General features: G+C 40.0%; 1 protein-coding gene across 50 annotated transcripts in view; it reads left to right on the top strand.

Annotated features, from left to right (window-relative positions):
- Positions 1 to 21,498, top strand: part of Camk2d (calcium/calmodulin-dependent protein kinase II delta) — a 263,664-nt gene that overhangs the window by 192,898 nt on the left and 49,268 nt on the right. For 15 of the 50 annotated variants that reach the window (XM_087615914.1, XM_087615782.1, XM_087615793.1 and 12 more), the window contains 6 exon segments: positions 10,153 to 10,247; positions 11,634 to 11,756; positions 12,535 to 12,618; positions 13,496 to 13,538; positions 16,854 to 16,891; positions 20,951 to 21,010. In XM_087615914.1, coding sequence (XP_087472040.1) covers positions 10,153 to 10,247; positions 11,634 to 11,756; positions 12,535 to 12,618; positions 13,496 to 13,538; positions 16,854 to 16,891; positions 20,951 to 21,010 — 443 coding nt within the window. 50 annotated transcript variants of the gene reach the window in all.

The following is a 21,498-nucleotide window of genomic DNA, read 5'->3' on the forward strand; positions in this document are numbered from 1 at the left end:
GTTCGGTCCCCAGCTCCGGAAAAAAAAGAAAAAGGTGGTTATGAGAAGGGGCTGTAATTGTAAACATATCTGGCTGCCAGTCTTTGGTTTCCACTGACTCTTAATATCTGTGATTGTTTTTCCTTTTAACTAAAATAAGAATATTAAACCCTCGAGGAGTTCTGGGAGGGTCATGCGAGGCACATATTTAGGGAAAGCATTTTACAGTATGTAAAATGCAAAGTCATCATTACACTGAAAGATTGGAAGTGACACTTAAGTCAAAGGCTGAGGTCTTAGATGTGTCTCAAGCGCTCTCTTCCCTCTGCCTTCCTGAAGCTGTTTTTTTAAGATGAACTCCAAGGTACCTGTGAGCGAGAGCTGGTGCAAACTCTTCTTTTCCATGTCTTGATACTGACAAGGTTTGTAGCTCAAAAAGTTTCCCTTATTTTAGCTCCCAGCCCAGATGTGTTTTTGCTAATGAACTTAGAGCATGCAGATTGGACCACAGCTCAGGCTGACTGACAATAGCAGATCTTACGGAGTATTGTCATAGTCTTGAAAATATTTTGAAATGTAGTAGAGCCATGTTCTGTGAAGTGTGCGAGTGTGCAGATAGAATGCTATGTTTAGACCTTAAACTCTAGAGGAGGCACATGGGAAGTTACTGGTTTGGAACAAGAGGAGAGTTCCTGAAGTATTCAGACCAGTGTCCTAGCTCTGGGACTCCTAAAAAGCTAGACTTGGTCACCCACTTTAAATGCTAAAGAGACTCTAGATGGAAAAGCAGAGACAGAAAATGTAATCAATGGGACCACACTGGTCAGTGTGAATGAAGAGAGGCAGTGAACCCAAATCCGTGTTTGGGGTGTTGGTCATGGAGTAAATGTAACGGGGAGCAAGTGGTAGACATGGCTAAGAAGCCTCCATCAAAGTGTGGCTTGTTTACTGTCTCAGTTCCAGTTCAGTGATGATTGAAGAACTCTATTTGTGAGGGGGGCAAGTTGGTGTTTGTGTACTGCTCCAGGATGCAGTCTGGCCATCATAGATAATTGCCTCCCCTTAAGAGTGGGCTGTCCTACCAGATGTCGTTGTAACTGGAATCCAAAGTATCCGGAGGTTGAAGACAGTGCCTTGTATTTGTGTGTCTTCAGCCTTGAGGAGGAACCAGATGAGTGCTACAGGTTTTTCCATACATACTGCTTGAATGACTAGGATTACCATTCCCAAGAATTAAACAGGAGTCTGACCCAAAGTGAAGAAAGCAGATAGAACAGAAGGGAAGAAATGCAGAGACTATAGACATCTTTTAGTCACATGTCTAGAAATTCTCCAGAGGCCACATGACCCATTGCTATATTCAACTAAAACCTCTCATAGCACATATTTAGGGAAATGACCACCACTGGGCACCATTTACTAGGATTTTTCTTTTTTTCACCTCTTCCTCATTGTTATTTGTTTCAACTCACTGTTTGACGTTTTTGTTATGTCCTCTCAGCTGACGTGAAGGAATATTAAATTTAGTTATAAAATGGCATCTTCTTGCTTAACATTTTTTTTATTTTAGCATATGGCTTGCTTTGAGGGTAAACTTCTTCATTCATCAGCTCTTCTATGTCTGTCCAATTAGGTTTTTTATTGGTTTTCCGTTTTGTTTTGCTTTTTGTTTATCTGTTTTAAATAGATACTGGATTGTATAGTAAGAAATGATGTTAGGTAATTTTTTAACGAAAGAATTCCAGAGAAAGAGCTATTATTTAATGTGATTTGGGCTGTAAGCATTCACCATGACAGAGTCTTTGTCATACTAGTAGTTGACACAGAACAGTGCAGCAAACACAGCCATTAGAGACTAAAGGAAGGCTGTACTGTAGAACTTAGGTCTGTCCCTTCCTCCCAGTCCCATGCTCCCAAAAGTATGACTTAGACTCAAAATATATTTACAAATACCTTGGCCATCTAACTAGGCTTTTCTCTTATTAGATCATAATTTAAATTAGCCCATATATTCTAATGTACATTCTGCCACATGGCTAACCACCTGTTGAGTACCATACACCTATCTTACCACATTTTCTCAGGCAAATCTCCTGTGCCTGGCTCTATCCCAGAATCCTTTCTGCCTCCAGATGTCCCACCTCCTATTTCCTGCCTAAGCCATAGGCATTCAGATTTATTACTGACAGGTGCCACATCCATACAGACAGAAGACATTCTCTCTACAGTGTACACTATTAGAAACATGGGAAGTCTCGGCAGCACCCTTGCCTTGCTTTTATGATCTCAGAGTATGGCCTGACTGCTACCTGACCTTTGAAAGCAACCAGCCCATTAGTGAAATGTAAATAGTTAACACAAAGGAAGCCAGAACATAACCCTGTGTTCTGCCATTACCAGTAGTAAATTGGTTTCAATGGTTTTCTTATATATAAAGTCCCTACTGGACTAATGTTTATAGATGTCACTAGATTGCTGGCTTTTAATAGAATTTCTCCCATAAAAATTCCTTAAAAATAAAAGAAAGGAGGAGGAGGAGGGATCCAGTAAGCATAGACTCGCCTCTCAAAATATAGTCATGCTTCTTAGGACTTTATTTGTCTTATTAGATGTCGCTCTGAAGGATCATGAGTGAGAGTATATTGCTAGTGGTCACAGAATGCACCATGACTTTGGCCAAACCTTTGGACTACTATAGAGCATGTTTCTGCTTTTCTTGCACAGTGAACTGTGTGTTCGTAGCCACATAACTCCAGGGAACCAGCCTTTTCATACTTTAGCTGGAATAAGTCAACACTGCATGTTTTGTTACTCTGAAATCCCAGCCCAGTTGACAGTAAGCTGCTACAGTCAGTGCTGTAGCTTCCTGACACTGGGCCACCAGTTTATCACCAGCTTCAACAGTCACCACCCAGAGGGCCTTGTGCTCAAATATAGTCTTTACCAGTGCCCTCCTCCTTAGAATGAATGACATTTTCTTAAATGTCTCAGTGAAGACTTTTAAGAATGCCTCTTATATGTACGTGCAATACATACATTTCCCAAATTTGGTGCTTTTCAGAGTGTGAACTACAGATTATATTTCAATATGTTCTGAAGTCTTATCAAAAGTTCAGTTTTCTGGGACATGCCCCAGAAGTATTAGATAAAACTCTCTGAGGTCACATGACCCAGGAACCCCACTCCTGGGGGTGTATTTAAAAGACTTGAAAGCAGAGTCTTGAAGATATTGTGTATGCCTGTGTTCATAACAGCATCATTCACAAGAAGGTAAACATACCTATTGACAGGTTTATCTATTAAGCATTATGCCACATATAATAGTATATTATATTGCCTTTAAAAGACAGAAAATGTTCTCAACATGCACTACCAGATGGGTGAACATAAAGGCATTGCATTAGTGAAATAGAAGAATAGCATGAAAACACCCTGCACGAACGTGTTAAGGTAACAGAAGTAATTTAATTCACAAAGTCAAAAAGAGGAGAGGTTTCAGTGTTGTGAGACACAAGCCTTCGGGAGAGCTGCTCTTAACACTGTGAATCTACTTGACACCACTGAACTGCACCCTTGAAAAACCATGCATCTGTTTCCTGCACTACATGATGTTCTGTGTTTACACATAATGCTTTCCTTTAAAAAAAAAAAAGGCAACTGCAATAGACAAAGTCTGTCAGGCGAGGCTCAGGGTCTTCCTTTCTTTCCAAGCTTGCGTGTGAGTCTGACACACATCACACTGCACACCAGTGCCCAAGCCACCCAGAGTCTCCTGTGAGGCAGCAGATTTTAGGATCTACACAATACAGCAAAGGTTGCATATGAGTGTCAACCAGGCTGCTGTAACAAAGCAGCCCAGAGCAGCATGTGAACCGCACAGATGGATGACACATCGTTCTGGAGAACAGGACACTAAGACAGCAAAACCAGCGGTGCTTCTAGTGAGGACGCTTTTCAAAGCTACACACTGGCAACATCCCACTCTTACTCTTCAGCTAGTGTGACCTCTACAGGATACCTGAGGGCTCCACCCTTGTGAACTAGCTACCTTCCACTCCCACAAAGCATCATAAGAGGTTTAGGGTTTCAACATACAAATTTCTTGAGACAACTCATACATTCAGTTCACTGTGGACGCTCCTTAGGCATCTTGGCTATCTACCCAGACCTTCTATTTGGGGCAATATCAACATTTATAATTTATCTTTGGCAACACTATTCCATGGTATAGACAGTTTTATCCTCTGAGAAATGACTTTTATCCTGATAGCCTTGATGTTTCTAGTTCCTGTTTAACCCATGATTGTTCTTTATCTTTCCAGCCTAAGAGCATTAGAAGACATGGGTGAGCCATGCTCATCTTATCACAGTTCTCTCTGGCTAACTGTGCATTTCCAGGTCCCCCTGTAGGCACATAGTATAGTGTGCTCCACTTAGCAAGGTGAACTAAATGTCTTGTGTGATTTCTCCTTTAACTTTACCACAGTTTCTCAGCTGTCCATCGTTTCTTCTTCCATGAGAACAGCGTTAAAATGTTTGATCATTCATGTGATTTTAGGCTTAATCATTTTTTTCTAATATTAGCTTTCGTTAAAATAACTTTGGAATGTTTTTGATAAGGTAGGCTTTCTTCCTAATCAGTAATCAGTGCTTCTCAAAACTCTGATTAATCAAACATCTCTCATATCTTCCAAGCGCAAATTAATACATGAACCAAAGAAAACAAGACAGCACCATTTAACAATGTTATGTGTAACCAATTGTGTCAAAAAAAATTTCATGCTGTTGATTTTAGGAATGTTGAAATATACAGAAGGAGAGAGTACCATAATGAGTAGATGGCTAAGGTTTCTTCATCTTTCCCCCACGTATTCCCCTATCTTTGTGTTTTATTCAAAATCTAAATGTCATGTCAGTATATCTGTACAAAGACCAGGCTCCATGTGTAGGTCAATAATACAGCTGACTAAAACGGCACAGCAACGGCCACTGTCACGCGTTGTCTTCACATTTTCCCTGGCCTCTTTCTTGTTTCACAAGTTTGTTATTAATTTGTTATCCTTTCTCTCTTAAATCTGTTTTGATACGTAGGTTTCATCACTGTGTCTCCGTCTACTCATTTTCAGTGTATGTGTCTCCACAGAACACACGTATGTGGTCACGCTTAGTCTTGCTGTATGTGTCCCTCCTGTCATTTGTAGTACTAGCTGGTGCGCTACTCTCTCTGATATCTTGTCCTGGAGAGTATAGGAGTACCCTGTCATTCCAGAAGGGGAAAGAAGCTAAATAACACTGAGTTTCTGTTCACGTGAAGCTCATTTCCACCTACCAGAGATGGAGCTGTTACAAGGTTACTAAGAAGAATAGCACACTAGGTTAAAACACACACACACACACACACACACACACACACACACACACACACCTCTATTTATTTATGATAGTAAAATCTAAGAGGTGTTCTGAAGTTTGGAAGACTCATAAGGTAAATGAGTGATTTTAAAAACAGGTTAATAAAAATCAAAAGAAATGGACCATCACTTGGTCTTTCCCGTATGGCTGCACCTTAGAGTAATTAGGTAATGGAAAAAGTTTTCCTCTATTTTTAAAAAGGTGAGATAGGATTGGAATACCAACTTGTAAAAAAAAACGTTCAGGCAGTGGTTAGCAAAAGCCAGTTAGGTCAGGTCGTAACAGACCAGTGTGTGGAGGTCACACCAGCACTCCTGAAATGTTCATTGAGGTGTTAATGCTAATTGTCAACTTGACAAGATCTAGAATCACCAAGGAGACAAACCTCCAGCAGTGCCTTTGATATCCCCATGAGCGATCATTTAAGGTAGTTTAACCCTTTGGACACCCCTGTGAGATTTCATCTAGGTTAGGTTGACTGTTGGACACCCCTGTGAGCCATTGTCTAGGGTAACCCCCAGATGCACATGTAAGGGATCATTTCAATTAGGTAATTTAATGGAGAAGACCTACCATGGAAGAAAAGTAGCTGCAGAGAACTTTGAAAGTGTTACCAATCAACAAGCCTGCCAGTACCTTAACTGCTTGTTACAAAATGCTATTAGCTGCATATATGCCACTATATAGGATTAAATGAAGTGATGATTTAAAAACACATGCAAAGAACATTACTTCTGAAGAAGCTTTGATGCAAGATTATACAACTCGGCCAGCCATTCTTTATTTCCAGAGAATAGAACTATAAGGAAGCATAATTCAGAAGCCCTTGGATTCTAGTGAAAAAATCCAAAGAAACTTAACAAAATACTTCAAAGAAGCCTTGACAATATTACCTCAGTTACCCAATAGTACTCTTCTTTTGTCTAAGTCTTTGAGTCTAAAGTATTTTTTTATTTCTAATATTTATGCTACCAAAAGTATATATTCTATAGAAACTGCATTGTCATTTATCAAATGACGAAATCATGAGATGGCGTGTGACTTTTCCTGGTGAGGTTTCTGAACAAATTTCTGCTCACCCCAAATTTGGCAGCAGTGAGAGATCAAGGAAGATTACACTGCAGTCCAAATTGGTGAGCCAGTGAGTTTATGGGTGTTACTTACATGAACATGGATAACTCAAAAGCATCTGAGTGACCAAAGAACCACCCTACTATGGGTGGCAACTCACAAAAGCTGCAATCCTGGAACTTTCAGCAGTGTGAAGGCAGCTTGGCCAGTGGGAGAGTCTCCTCTCCATACCAGTGCTTACTGTGCATATAACTCTGGTCAAAGAAGGCCTTATGGATCTGTTAAGTTTTAGGGACTTCCTGAGATAAGGTTTGTGAGTTGCTTTCTTCCTCTATCTTAAAGAGCCTCCTTTCAGGATGGAAAGTTTTGATATGGACCTTCCTGGGGCTTAGCAAGCTTTCCTGCAGTGTGAAGGATTTCAGTCTTGAGGACATTGCTGTGCAGTCCATGTGTACTGTGCATTGTTAGCTTTCCCTTGGACAAAAGGACTCCATGACTTCCACTTCCCAGAGAAGTAATGTTAGATGTCAATTGCTTACAAAAGCCTCAGGAAAGAAAGGCCTAAGTCAAAGCGGGAAATGCCTCAGTTGCAAGGCCATCATTTTTAACAACCTAATTCCGTGTTTATTAGGAAAATGTCTAGAGTCACCAGACAATGTTGGGATTATAAAACAAATGGTTTTTTCTCCTTGCACCATAGGTGAGAACTAACAGTATTTAAAATGAATTTCTTTTCTCTCATTGTGGAAAAGTAAGTTTGTTTAGAATCATCTGTTCCATCAGACAATAAAAAAATATGAAAATTAAATTAATGCACATTAGTCTACAACAGTGCAATTTATAAAATACATTTTCACCTTTGGTATATAAGCTATGACAGTTTTTTTAGATGACTATTATTTTAAATATTTTATTCCATGTTAATCACTTTTCCATTTTATGACAAATTGTCATAGATAATGACAGGTTGATTGTGGCTTGAAGTTGTACAAGTTACAGCCCACGATATATTGGCCTCTGAATCATTTTGACCTGTGGTGACCTTGTAGAGAATTTACAGAACACATGGCAGAACAAAACCACTTACCTAATGACCAGGGAGCAAAAGAAGAAGAAGCAACCGGAGTTCAACATATTCCAGTAGTTAGAGATAGCTGTAGGCCTCACCTCTTAATAGCAGCTCCTCTACTACTGAGCTAACAATGACTTCATGAAATTCATAGGCAAATGGAATGAACTAGAAAATATTATCCTGAATATTATCAATCACAGAAAAACACACTTTGTATGCACTCATTGATAAGTAGATATTAGCCTGAAAGCTCGAATTACCCAAGATGCACTCCACAGACCACAGGAAGCTCAAGAAGAAGGATGACCAAAATGTGGATGCTCCCACTCCTTCTTAAAAGGGGAAAAATATCCATAGAAGGGGATATGGAAGCAAAGTTTAGAGCAGTGACTTAAGGAATGGCCATTCAGAGCCTGCCCCACATGTGGCCCATATATATGCAGCCACCAAAACTAGATAAGATTGATGAAGCTAAAAAACGCATACTGAAAGGGACCGGATATAGATCTCTCCTGAGAGACACATCCAGAGCCTGTCCAATACAGAGGTCAATGCTAGCAGCAAACCACTGAACTGAGAACAGGACCCCCTTGGGGGGAATAAGAGGAAGGATTGAAAGAGTTGAAGAAGCTTGCAACCCCATAAAAACAACAATGACAACCAACCAGAGCTTCCAGGGACTAAATCACTACCGGAAGACTATCATGGACTAACCCAGGGCTCCAACTGCATATGTAGCAGAGAACAGCCTTGTTGGGGCACCAGTGGAAGGGGAAGCCCTTGACCCTGCCAATACAGTACCCCCAGTACAGGGGAATATAGGGGGACAGTAAGGGGGATGTATAGGGGAATACCATATGGGGGAGGGGGAGAGGAGGGAATGGGGTCTTATGGAGAGGAAAGGGGAATAACATTTGAAATGTAGGTAAAGAAATGTATCTAATAAAAATTAAAAAAAAAAAACTAGCAGCTCCTCAGGGAACCAAAACACTAATGTATGGGCACGTGGCAACATCCAAGATAAAGTATCATCCCACCACATGGCCGTTGCTGGGTCAGCTTTGCTGGGTGGTTTTGTCTGCTTGCTCCTCAGTTACAATGATCAGACCCAGCCAGGGATCTGGGCATCCTAGGCAAGCATTCAGCTTCAGATTGTCTAGCTACGGGCTAGATTCTAAGAAGCTATATCAAACTGTGTTCTGGAAGTAGACAATAAAATATGGAGGAGATTAGACAATTTTCTTCAAAGCCATTTTAATTCAATAGTGACTTTCGCGTGAATAATTTCAGACTAATAGACAAGAGCTGCATTAGGTCTCCCTCACCAGGGAGCTCCAAGAGCCAAGGGACCCCAGCTCTCAGGGGAGAAACAGTCCCAAGGCATCTGGACAGAGTTCCACCTGCCTCACTCTTCTGCCTTGGCCTTTCCGAGTTTAAGGAAGCAACAAGGGTGAAGCTTACACGTGAGGCTGTAGGAACCTGAGTCCTTCCTCTAGCAAAATCTACAAAAGAAACAAAGACCTTGGCAGGTTAGTAGTATGTGAAAAGCAACTAGAGGATATTTTAAGTCAAACAAAACCATAATTTTATTTCTGGAATATATACATAGAAGGCTTCAGGTAAAATTCACAGTCTATGAGTATAGTTTTTATTTAAATATTGAATTGCACGTTGACTAACTTATAAGTGCAATTACTCTTGGGTGGGCAGCATCCAAATCTACAGACTGAACCGTCATAAATCAGATACTTGGGGGAAGAAAACACAATTATATCATTGAGTGTATGCAGACTTTTTCCTTCTCTAAACAACACAGCACTGCACATCCTTTACAGCATCGTATGGCTGTTTTAGGTTAAGTAATCTGAACAGTATCTCAAATACAGAGAACTGCATCACTTAATGATTTCCACAATTCTATCAACGTGATGTAAGCATGCACAGATGCTGATATCTGTGAAGGGATCCTGGGTCCTGGCCCCTCTGTGTACCAACCATGCCTTTAGTTATGTATTTTTGCAATAAATCTCAAATTGCATTCTGACTCTGTGCTTATGACTTTGGATGTTGCAGGCAGTTTCTCCCTCCTCTTACTTTCCTGTAATGTATGGTTCTTTGGTGAGGTCTATTTGATAGAAAAGCTTTTAGTTTTGAAAATGCATTATTGAAGAGAAAATGGTTATGTCTTTTTATATGCTAGCAGCATCTCAAGAGACACTGGTGTATTTAGAGCACAAATTTGCAACCAGGGCACTAGAGTCAGCAAAGGTCCTCACTGTCAGTAGATAAGGAAGTAGATAGCAAAAAGTAAAGTAAAGCATCGACCCGTGTAGAATCTTATACAGAAAGATGGAAAGCTAAACCGACCTCTGAAATGAAGGAGCGTTTCATCTTCAGGCGTTGCCCTACTTGCCTCTTTACAATATTTGCTCCACAGGGTGGACTGACAAGATGTCAGTGTGGAGCACAGGAGAGAAAGGAAGAGCTATCACCCTCCAGAGAGGAAGGCTTTAGAACAGGACACAGTGTGTCTCGCCGAAGTCATCCCCATTGCTAACCTCTGTCTTCATACCGTATTGGTCAGACACATAACTCATTGTCTGTTACGATCTCCTCAGGCGTCATCCTCTACATCTTGCTGGTGGGATACCCACCCTTCTGGGATGAAGATCAGCATAGACTGTATCAGCAGATCAAGGCTGGAGCATACGATGTATGTATTAAGTACCCATATGGCTTGGGTGAGGGTTGATTGGTTTACTGCCAAGAGCAAGGGTTATTGTCGCTATTTATTTAATAATTTGATAATCTGTCATTTATCAACTAGTGTGGGGTAAATTTGTCTTAGCCTATGAAGAAAGTTTTATCTGGTACAAAATATACTTATCAAATGAAAAGACAGTTAATTATCAAAAGTAGTTAGCATAGGCATTGGGTAGAGGGAAAAGGTTTCAGTGTCAGACCACAAATTTCAAGTCGTTATAGCTAGACCCAAACACATCTTTATTAATCAAAACAGGAACCATCGCAATCAATATATTTTTGACTGTGAGAAATATGTTTATTTCTGTTGCATAAAAATTCATGAAGTTTTAGAAAGCATTTCTACATTCTGTTAGTTGTGAAAGTGTTATCTAAATGCTTAAAGATGTTTGGCCATCTGGGGAGAGGCCAGGTGGCTGTAACAGATGAATTAACACTTCATTGCCCAATTCATTCAATGTTTGGAGTATTGTGTCATATGCAGGGGTGTTGTCATAAAGTTGTAGGCACTGCAGTTTTTGTTATAGCCGGTCAATTTTCTGAGCACACTTCTCAGATGTAATGGGAGTCAGGAAGCTGTGGTGGATCTGATTAGCAACAGATCACCAAACCATGGCCATAGTCTTTTGTGAGTGCAAATTTGGCTTTGGGGAGTGGTCTGAATCTGCTTCTTGGTCCAGCCACTGTCCATTCAGTTGCTATGTACTGTCCACCCTTCTTCAAATGAGTGTGAAGGGGAAATGATGTCTTGTTGGGTAGAATGAGAGATCATGACAATCCAAGATGATTTCTTTCTCCAGTCAGCTCATGGGACGCCCACTTGCAAAACCATGGCTATCTTGCAAGCATTACTTCTAGTTAAGTGTTTTAGGAATTTACACATTAATATTTCAGACATGTTCACACCAAATCCAGTGGGTCAAATTGAAAATAAACATGACCAACTTTATCTTGTTAGTTATTTTCTTGGTTGCAGTAGACAGTAGTATGAATTAATCTATTTTTATATAATTTAACTTTTATAATGGGAAATTTTATGAAGCAATGCACTCTTTATAAAAATGAGGAATATGTTTGCCTTTTCTCTACTTGACTCTCTCTCTCTGAGTGTGTGTGTGTGTGTGTGTGTGTGTGTGTGTGTGTGTGTGTGTGTGTGTGTGTGTTTTAAGACAGGATCTCACGTATACTAGGTGACCATTTTCTTATGTCTGAGGCTTGCCTAAAAATCCTGATCTTTCTGCCTCTGCCTCCCCAATGTTGGGATTAGAGGCATGTATGAACACGTCTGGCTTAGTGTCTCTATTTTTAAAACCTTTACTAATTTCTATCTTTGAAGTTTCCATCACCAGAATGGGACACAGTGACACCTGAAGCCAAAGACCTCATCAACAAAATGCTGACCATCAACCCTGCCAAACGCATCACAGCCTCTGAGGCCCTGAAACACCCATGGATCTGTGTAAGTCACTTTCCCATACACCCCAGGAGCAAAATCAAAGAATAAACTTCTAAGTCATTTTTCATGGGCTTAAAATAATCTTACAGAAAAAGATAAACCTTAATGCATTTTTGACTTGAGGTATTTAAGAAATGAATTTGTAATAGCGAAAACCACCATTGCCGGTAGCAAACATTAAACTGCACAAATTGCTAAGTAATATTGTCTGCAGTAAGCGGAATGAGTAGCTCCCATACCAATTATTGAAAAGACTTATGAGCAGGGACTAAGGAAATGACATGAAGACTTCCTGCATCCCAGAAGGGAAAATTTTACAAAGTCTAATTCTCTATCACTAAGCAGCCTTAGAAACATGTGAGGTTTAGAAGCTAGAGATAGTTTTACATGGTACAGGATTGTTTGACTGTCTTGTAGAAGCCCTAAGGGAAAACCAAGGAAATTGTAAGGGAATCTGAAAACTTCTGTAAATGTCTAGGGTTAGGACAGACTGCTAAGTAAGGGGAAGTTATTCTAGTAGAATGTGAGGAGATGCTTGCTAAATGATGATCTGAGAGGTTAATGATCTTCATCTCTGTACCTTCTGTTCATCAGCGTGTGAGCTCAGTCACTGTTAGTCTTGATGAAACCAGGGGTTTTTGAAGGACACTCTGGCAATCAAATATTTGCAAGTTGACAGTACTCGTGTAGGCACCATTAGTAAAGATTGGATGAAACTGAGACTCTTTACTGTCCCTGGTACATTGTAAATATCAAGTCCCTCTTTCTCCTCTTCCTTTAGCAACGTTCTACTGTTGCCTCCATGATGCACAGGCAGGAGACTGTAGACTGCTTGAAGAAATTTAATGCTCGACGGAAATTGAAGGTAAGAAATTCGACTTTGTTGTGGGAGGGGTGAGGGGTTTGATTTGGTGAGCTGAAAACTACTGAAAGCAGAAATCTTTCTTGCATTTTTTATTGGATATTTTATGTATCTACATTTCAAATGTAATCCCCTTTACCGCCCCCTCCATCCCCTCTCCACCCTCCCCCTGCTTCTATGAGTATGGTCCAGCTCACTCCCATCCACCCACTCCCACCTCACCACCCTGGCATTCCCATACACTACACTGGGGAAACGAGCCTTCACAGGACCAAGGGCTTCTCCTCCTATTGATGCCAGACAATGCCATCCTCCGCTACACGTTCAGCTGGAGCCTTAGTCCCTGGGAGCTCTGGGGGTGCAGGGAATGGGGGGGATGGTGATATTGTTGTTCTTCCAATGAGGTTGCAAACCCCTTCAGCTCCTTCAGTCCTTTCTCTAATTCCTCCATTGGGGTCCCCATGCTCAGTCCAATGGTTAGCTGAAGTCTTAGCCAAGCTTTTAGCACTATAGATCTCAATAGTCAGTCCTCCTGGATCGAAGGGAAATGGAGCGTGTTCCATAATCAAGCCTGGGATGCAAGTCAGCTGGATGGGGCAGTGTGTGCTGTGGTTGCTTTCCTTAGAGAAAGCAATTGTTCAGTTTGATAATCTAAACATGGCTCAGAAAATTAAAGCTATCCTGAGAACCACAGGGTAGGGCTTTCAGGAAACAAATAAATAAAACAAAGCAAAAAAAAAAAAAAAAAAAAAAAAGAGAGAGACAACTTGAAGTCTGCAACTAAAAATAAAACCCAGAGCTTTGTGGGCCCTAACTACATGTTTTAGGTCAGAGATTTGTTAGGGGCAACTATGATCAATTTCTCTTATTTCTTTGATAGGGTGCCATCTTGACAACTATGCTGGCTACGAGAAATTTTTCAGGTATACATGTTTGAACTTTGCTCTTTGTCCTCTGACCTTCTCTAATTGAGTGTGTGTGTGTGTGTGTGTGTGTGTGTGTGTGTGTGTGTGTGTGTGTGTCCTTAAGAGAGTTAAGAAAGTCTAATAACTACAAATGGTTAACACACACACACACACACACACACACACACACACACACACACACACACACACACGGGGAGACTCCTCATACTCCTGCAGTTCTCTGTAGGACTCCACTCATTCTGGACACCTAGGTCTCATATGTTGTGGCGGTCACACAAGTATGATACGTGTGTCTCATTTTTATTGATATTTCACAAAGAACCATGAGGATGCTTTTTTGTCTAATTACTATAGGGAACTGCGATAAGAAAGACTTTAAAATGAGTAATTCTGTGGAACCCAATTCTTACAAGCCTAATTTCTTTTCAACTAAGGTAGTGACTTCACATTCGTTAAGACTAATTACAAGGACTAAGGCTGTCTAATGAGAAATTACAAAGAGATGGCCAAATGGGTACATGGGGATGTCATCCGATAATAGTATTCCTCAAAATGATTGCGTGGGGGATAGGAAAAGAAAAAAAGAAAAAAACTTGCATATGAGCTAAATTCAGCCACGAAGTTTCTTTTCTCTAAAAGTGATTTTCCACGATGGATGTAAAGCGTGTATTACTTCCAGGAAAGTATTTTTGTCTTGGAGTCCTCTTGGGTAGATTATGTTAAAAACAACAACAACAAGGCATTCAAAAGTCAGATGTTGGCAAGTGCTAACCAGACATGTATGGACTGGGCTGAGGCAGCAACTAAGTTACATTAAATAAACTCATACTTTAGGGGAAAGTCTTCAGGGGGGGCATGTCTTTAATCCCAGCATTCAGGAGGCAGAGGAAAGTCGAACTCTGTGAGTTCAAGACCAGCCTACTCTATGTGGAGAGTTTTAGGCCATTCAAGGCACAGAGTGAGACCCTGTTGAAAGAATGAAAGAAAGGAAGGAAGGAAGGCTGGCTTAAAGTTTAGATGTTTATTCTTCAAACACTTGTCAAAAATAGCGTTACTTTTGTTTTGGGGTGGGATTGTACAGCAGTCAGTGCTCTGACTTTGTTTTGCCCAGTCAGGATCTTAAAGTGATAATCAGCTGGGCACCATTATATGAGTATCAGACAGGCTTCAGTCAGTTCCTAGTTACTGTTCAGACCAGTGTTTACGGGACAGCCCTCCTTCCCACTTAGAAACACCATGAAGCATGGGCCGGTGAGCACCAGGCATACAGGTCCCGCACAGTGACCAGTGCTACGCATCCAGGGCCTGTACTGCCCAGCTGTTATGTGTTCTGTCCGATGTGTTAAACCATGCTGCTGCCTTTGTCGAGCTGGTTTCTAGTAAATGTGATTGATGTTTATGTGCGTGAGCTTAATGTCAGGTCACGAAGCATTAACCAATGTATATGACCTTAGACTAAATAGATATTTATTTCACCACAACCCATGAGCAAGTGAATCACTAGAAATAGAGGGATTTACATAGTATATGTTGTTACTGAAGAACTTCCTTTTCAAAGATTCTCCGGAATTAAAATCATACGTTTTGTTGAAATTTTAAATATACCCTTAAATGTAAAAAGGGTCTTTATTAATAATGTTAATACCCACTTATCGATGCTTTAATTTATGTCGTGTTCCTTTTCACCGCTCTGCAAACTAAAAGCCATGACTAATATGTGGATTTTTGTGTTACCTCTGAATGTTTTTGCATGAAAAACCAACTTTTGGACCCACCCCCTCTGTGTCGACTTAACACCATGAGACTCAGTTATATCCTGTAGTTCCTTCGTGTGGTTCCGTTTTCATTTCGAGTATTTCATTCATTCTATTCATTACCAGATATACTCTTTAAAGTAAACGCCCATACGTATGTGATTATAAAGTTGTTTTTATTTCTTCTTTTCTCCCTGAATGTGGAATGTGTTTCTTGTGAGGTAAGGCGGTATCACACAAGACGGCTCTGCATCTCCCAGGCCAGATTGCTGCTTCCCTCAAACCATTGTCTTCTCTTTGCTTGCTATTGCAATCCAAATTACCCTGTTTGCTCTCCAGCCTGATAACTGCCACAAGAGTCCCCACGTGTCCCCTTTTAACCACAGGCAGAGAGTACCGTAAATATTGAATAACAGTCTCCATTGATAAACTTTAATAGCTTTGTCGCTAAAAGCGAGGTAAAATTAATATTTGTGTCTTTTAGGTGGACTTGAAACTGAAAACCAAAATAACACCCCAAACCAGGGAAATAGCGATAAATGAAATGTCCCTGTGGTTTTGTTGCAGCGAGGTGTTTCATTTCAAATGTCATACTCGGTGTGCTTAAATGACTGTGTATATTAACATTCAGTGGGCCTATGTGCTTGTCCTCCATACTGTGAGTGTTATACACCAGTGTTCTAGAAATTATAGTTATGCTGGCTGTTCACTGTATATGCACTCATATTTAAAAGGATGCTTTCTAGTTTTCACAGGCTGAAGAAATTTGGAAAAAATACAAGCAATTGCTTAAATGCCCATACAAAAAGGACATTTCCTATAAGAACCAATCTTTTAAGATTCCATTTCATTTAGATCTGGTTCCAGATATTATGGTGTTTAACTTTTCATTTCAAAGGGCTTTAAGAAGCTTTTGTATTCTGATATTGACGTCTAAAAGAACACGGAATGCATTTTTATTACCATATGCTGAGCATTTAAAAAATTTGCTCCTGGCCAATAAGGTACCATCTGATTTTATATAGATATTTGTGTCTTCAGTCCAACTGAAGTTATTTGATTTTTTAAAAAAAATACAGAGAAGACACTGGTTAGCCAGAGCAAATTTTTGCGAATGAAATTTCAACCTCTGGAAAGAGGAGCTTCAATGGCAGAACTGACATGGTCACGAGACACGGTGAATGAACGTGAAATCGGTCTGTCAGCTGGTGTCTCGAGACTGAAACCAACTTTCTGGATTATGAAGGATAGTCCAGCGAAAGTTCCAGTATCCTTTTCAGAACCAACAGTGAAATAAAGTTCAATCCACAGCTGGCAAAGTGCTCAACTCCATGTCACGAGCTCTATAAGAATTTAGTTCTAAATTTGCTGGGTCAGAATCAGAAAAGCGATACTGTATTTCAGTGTCCCGTAAGCTCTCGCTCATCTGTGTGACCTTGACGGTTAAGCGTGTGTTGCCCATAACTCGGCAAGGGCGCAGGATAAGATCTCGTGGTTTGTCCTCTCATGGGGGGGTTTGTGGATAACTCTCTAAAGCAACTTCACTCTCATTTTGCAGCAGCCAAGAGTTTGTTGAAGAAACCGGATGGGGTAAAGGTAAGTTAAGCGGCTCTCTTAAACTCTCTCTGACTTTCAGATGCTTCATAGTTTAAACATTACCTGCAAATCCCAAGCCTGCATAGTTTATGTACTCTACAGTCCTCAAAAAGAGAGTGCAGGCTGAAGCATGAGAGACTTTAATACACAGACATGATTATCATGTATGATATTCTTTTTACTTGATTATGTATTAACCACGAAAACCAATATTTTAGATATAGTTATTATATAAAGTGAATGTTTCAATCATCTCTGCTTCTCCACATTCACAAACCACTCTGCTGACCGACGAACCTGCAAAACCCAAATGCTTTTTCAAGTGATTATGATGTGTACTTGAAGCCCACAAAAATCTGGGAAAAGTTTATCTGAAAAATCCAGGCTTCACTGACAAAGTGTACGTGCTTGGGCAGCTTCTCTAAAACCCATGAGTTCCTTGAATTTTGACCCTAAGCATTAGAGATGTGCTCTTGGTGCTATCTTGATCAGACACTAGGAAAATCTTCCAAGGAAGACAACAAAATATTTTTACTAGGCCTGGAGAGATGGCTCGGCGGATAAGAGCACTGACTGCTCTTCCAAAAGTCCTGAGTTCAATTCCCAGCATCCACATGGTGGCTCACAATTATTTGTAATGGGATCTGATACCCTCTTTGGGTGTGTCTGAAGTGGTAGTATACTCACATATATAAAATAAATATATATATTTACTTTCTTGGTTATGGAACTAATATAATACAACTTATTCCTACCAATAATATCTTGTTTACAGTGAGCTTATTTTTAATAATGTAACCTTATATTTGCATAATATTTGTTATCTTCTAGAAATCACCTAAATGTCTTGTTAATCATTTTCTTTCTCTTCCAATGACAGACGTGTACATTCCTCAACAGGTCAACACTCTTGGGAATTAATTAATATTCTAACCTTTGAACTTGACCCACCCACCCAGGTGGTCAGTTCTTATTGAGACATGGAACATAGGAAATCATTTGCTGGGTCCTAAATTCCTTACCTCACCACCTGTCTGAGTGTGACTTAAGAATTTTTATCTTTGGGGTGACTGAACTCACTAGACTGCCGCTTCCCGTTGTTCCTCAAGCTAAATGTGTCTTCTGCTGATTTCCCTCGTTAGATTGCAATAATGACAGTGGATGTCTGCCTTTTCCCTGGTATAACAATGATGAAAATGCGAGGAGTTTTACATGTCCAAATGTTTCCTTCTGGGTTTTCTGTACTGCTCGGTGCTGGAGAGCTCCCAGGTCCAATGGACAGTTATTCTCACTGGTATCCTGGTACAAAAGCACCATTTCCCTCCATCCAACCTATAAACACCTCTTCAAGAACAAAATGACTATGTATCCCATGCTTTGATGCTTTAACATTCAACAGGTCCTGTTTTTTTGTTTCTATTTTTGTTTTTTGGTTTTTTTTTCTTTTCCCCTCTTCCTTTCTCTTTGACTGGTCAATTCAGAAAAGGAAGTCCAGTTCGAGTGTTCAGATGATGGTGAGAACCTGTGTCTGCCAGATTTCTCCTACCTGGAAAATGCACACTTAGAAGTGAAAGAGTCTCATATACCTGAGTTAGTGGGAATAGAAAAAGAGCATCATAGGTCAGCGCTAATCTGCACTCATAACACGCTACTCCACGTTCACATTGCTTGGTTTTTCTCTGATAAAGGTTTTCAGTAGACAAGAACTTGAACCCTTGTCCACATGCCCGTAATGCGTTTGCCCATCTGTGTGAGCAAAACCGGGTTTTCTATTTGAAAAGAAAGAAGCCAGGACATAATGAATGCTTGCTAGCACCAGAAAAAAACAATGCTGTAGGGTTGGGGTTGTTTTTTTTAAATCAATCGTCATAATTACTAAATTGATTCTGACACAACTTAATACAGTTGCCTTGGGTTTACAAATAATGTGAAAGTGATTTCGGCTTCAGCCCATTCTAGCTAAGCTTCTGTAAAAGAAGTATGTATTAACCTTACCTGAGTAAATACAATTCCTTATTCATGTTTTCTGAGACTAATACTGTACTGCTGATTGCATTCAGGTTTCAAGCAAGAAACATACATTGCTTCCATAATGTACAGTACATACATTCACATGTACATTTTAGCGACAACTATGGTTGAACGTGGTACTTGATAACTGACTCTTTAAAAGTTAGTTCTTCTGGTTTTTACTTAGAAGTTTCCCTGTTGTGTAAAAGACTAACGTCATAAATACTTCCAAAAAAGGATGCTGTGTGTGTCGTTCATGTGTGAATGTGGATAAGGGTCCGGGTGGTTGTATACTTCAGCCCATAAGTTTGGGTGCATTTAGATAAAAGTGTACACATTTTCACTAAAACAAAGCAGTTTTCAGGAACTACATCCTCCAGGGAAGGCATCTTTCCCCTCAAAACAGGAAGAATAATCCAGATTATTTCCCTTCCATTTGATGAACACTAAATGCATTTAATCACGAGGTCCTGATGACTGGACAGGAAGTTACTGTGTTTCATCAAGCACTCTTTCCCAATAGAACGTTACCTTGGGCATCCCTCTTTTTTGTGTAATGTAGCTTGAAATAACAAGCACATTCTGATCCCTCTTCAACAGACACCCTTAAACCTTTACCTCTGTCCATTTTTGGCTGTAGCAAACCTCTTGTGTTCAATTGACCTAAAGCAAAAATTCCAAACCTATTTTCAAACTGCAGGTTGGTGGTTTAATCTTCAATAAGTTTTAGGTAAAGAAAATTTTCTCTCTTTCTGGATGCCACAGAGCATTGAATAACAATGCTATCGGCTAATTGTGTGACTGACATAAGCTTATTAAATAATGGTCATACCAATACCACACAAAGAAGAATGAAAAGAAGAGTGAAATATTATATACCGCAATTAATTGTTTCCTTTTGCCGTCTTCTCAATGAAAGCCCCCAAACAGCCTAGAGGCATAAGGTTAAATGACCCAGGAAGCCCAATAATAATGACTTGTGTAGTCACTTGTAAATAGCCATTTGATATGCAATCCCTGTTCCTCTTTAAGTCCACAGGTATATTTATATTTATATTAAAACTTGGAGTATATCCCTTTAGAAAATAATATAAATGACTACATAATTTGACTGTAAAAATGAATGCAAATTTAAGTTTCTGTTTAATAGCCATAATGTAATATGTTATGCATGGGTTCAAACTGATGTTGATTATTACATTTCAGTATTTTACTCTGTTGTCCCAAACTCAATAAAGTTCCAAGCTCTCATGTGTCAACAAAGAACCTTTTTCTGTGAGACATTGCCATATTTATTGGCCCTAAGAGCATCTTTGAAAATATGGCTCCAATTGTAGTAATTACATCCCCTATTAAGGACAAACTCACTTGTGTTAATATAAGGGCTTGGTCCCACTGGATGTACTCGGCAAGAATAACAGAACGATCACAAGCTACTGAGGTGTCTCCAAGCAACTGTGAACAAAAAAGTCCTTTAACATAGAGGCTACAGAATGGAGTTTGATTTCTCCCACTTACTACTGAAGATTCCTAAAGGAGACCCAAACTTATCATTTTCAGTAGAACACTTTAATGTTTGCATTTTGTCAGAAGAGGCAGGATTTTAATTGGATGAGTAGTAAACAAAGTATTGAGCGCTCCCCAGGGAAAAGTGATCTATGAGAAGGGAGAAATGATAAAGGTATATGTTCATAGCAGTGAATAATTGCCAGCCTGGAACAGAATCTGCTTTCAAGAGTATGAAACCGGCTACAGCCTCATCATACTCTGAAGCCTGGTTTGAGTTCAATGAAGCCACTCAGGGAAGGCAGAACACCCAAAGCAGCCACAGATGATGGCATTCTTCCATCACAGACAGGGTCCCAGTCTGTGTGTGACCTTCAGTGACTAAACATGCTCTTCATTTGTGTCAGCCATTATAGTCTTTCTCATCCATCCCCAGGGGCTTTTTACTCTCGTGTCTGTATTTCTGTGTAAACACGCTACCTGTAGACATTGGCTACCAAGAAGACTAAGGCATCTCTGTTTCTATTTTCTGCATATCCACAGATAAACAACAAAGCCAACGTGGTAACCAGCCCCAAAGAAAATATTCCTACCCCGGCGCTGGTATACCTGGACTCTTGTACCCTTCTTAAATCCTGCATTGTTTGTTGTTGTTTCTCTCTTTCACTAAATCAATATCTATGTATCAATACTTCATTTGTTGTTGGTTTTGTTTGTTTGTTTGTTTGTTTTGCTTTCAAAAGATAGAGGAAGAGAACTTTATATTGTTTTGTTGTTGTTTTCTTTTCGTGAGATCATTGTCAAGCAGTGTGCTTCTAACATGAGGCTTCTCATTTCATTGTGCAACATCATGCTTCTCTCCGTCCGCAGTTGGAATTCTTGCATGTCGGCTTGGAATCACAGTAGAATGTGCTTTGGTTACTCTTAGCTCTTTCTGGTGTTGATTGCTACTGATCGTGCAATGGTTTCTCTTTCTGCAAAGTACGTGTTGACATCAAGGAGAGCTAACAGGATTCTTGCAAGATGACATGAAAAGTAGACCTTATTCAGAGTTCCCATTTCTCTCCCATTGAAAGACAACCTTGGCTTTG

This window comes from Rattus norvegicus, chromosome 2 (assembly GCF_021556685.1).
Source record: "Rattus norvegicus strain SHRSP/BbbUtx chromosome 2, alternate assembly SHRSP_T2T, whole genome shotgun sequence".
Lineage (NCBI taxonomy): Eukaryota > Metazoa > Chordata > Mammalia > Rodentia > Muridae > Rattus > Rattus norvegicus.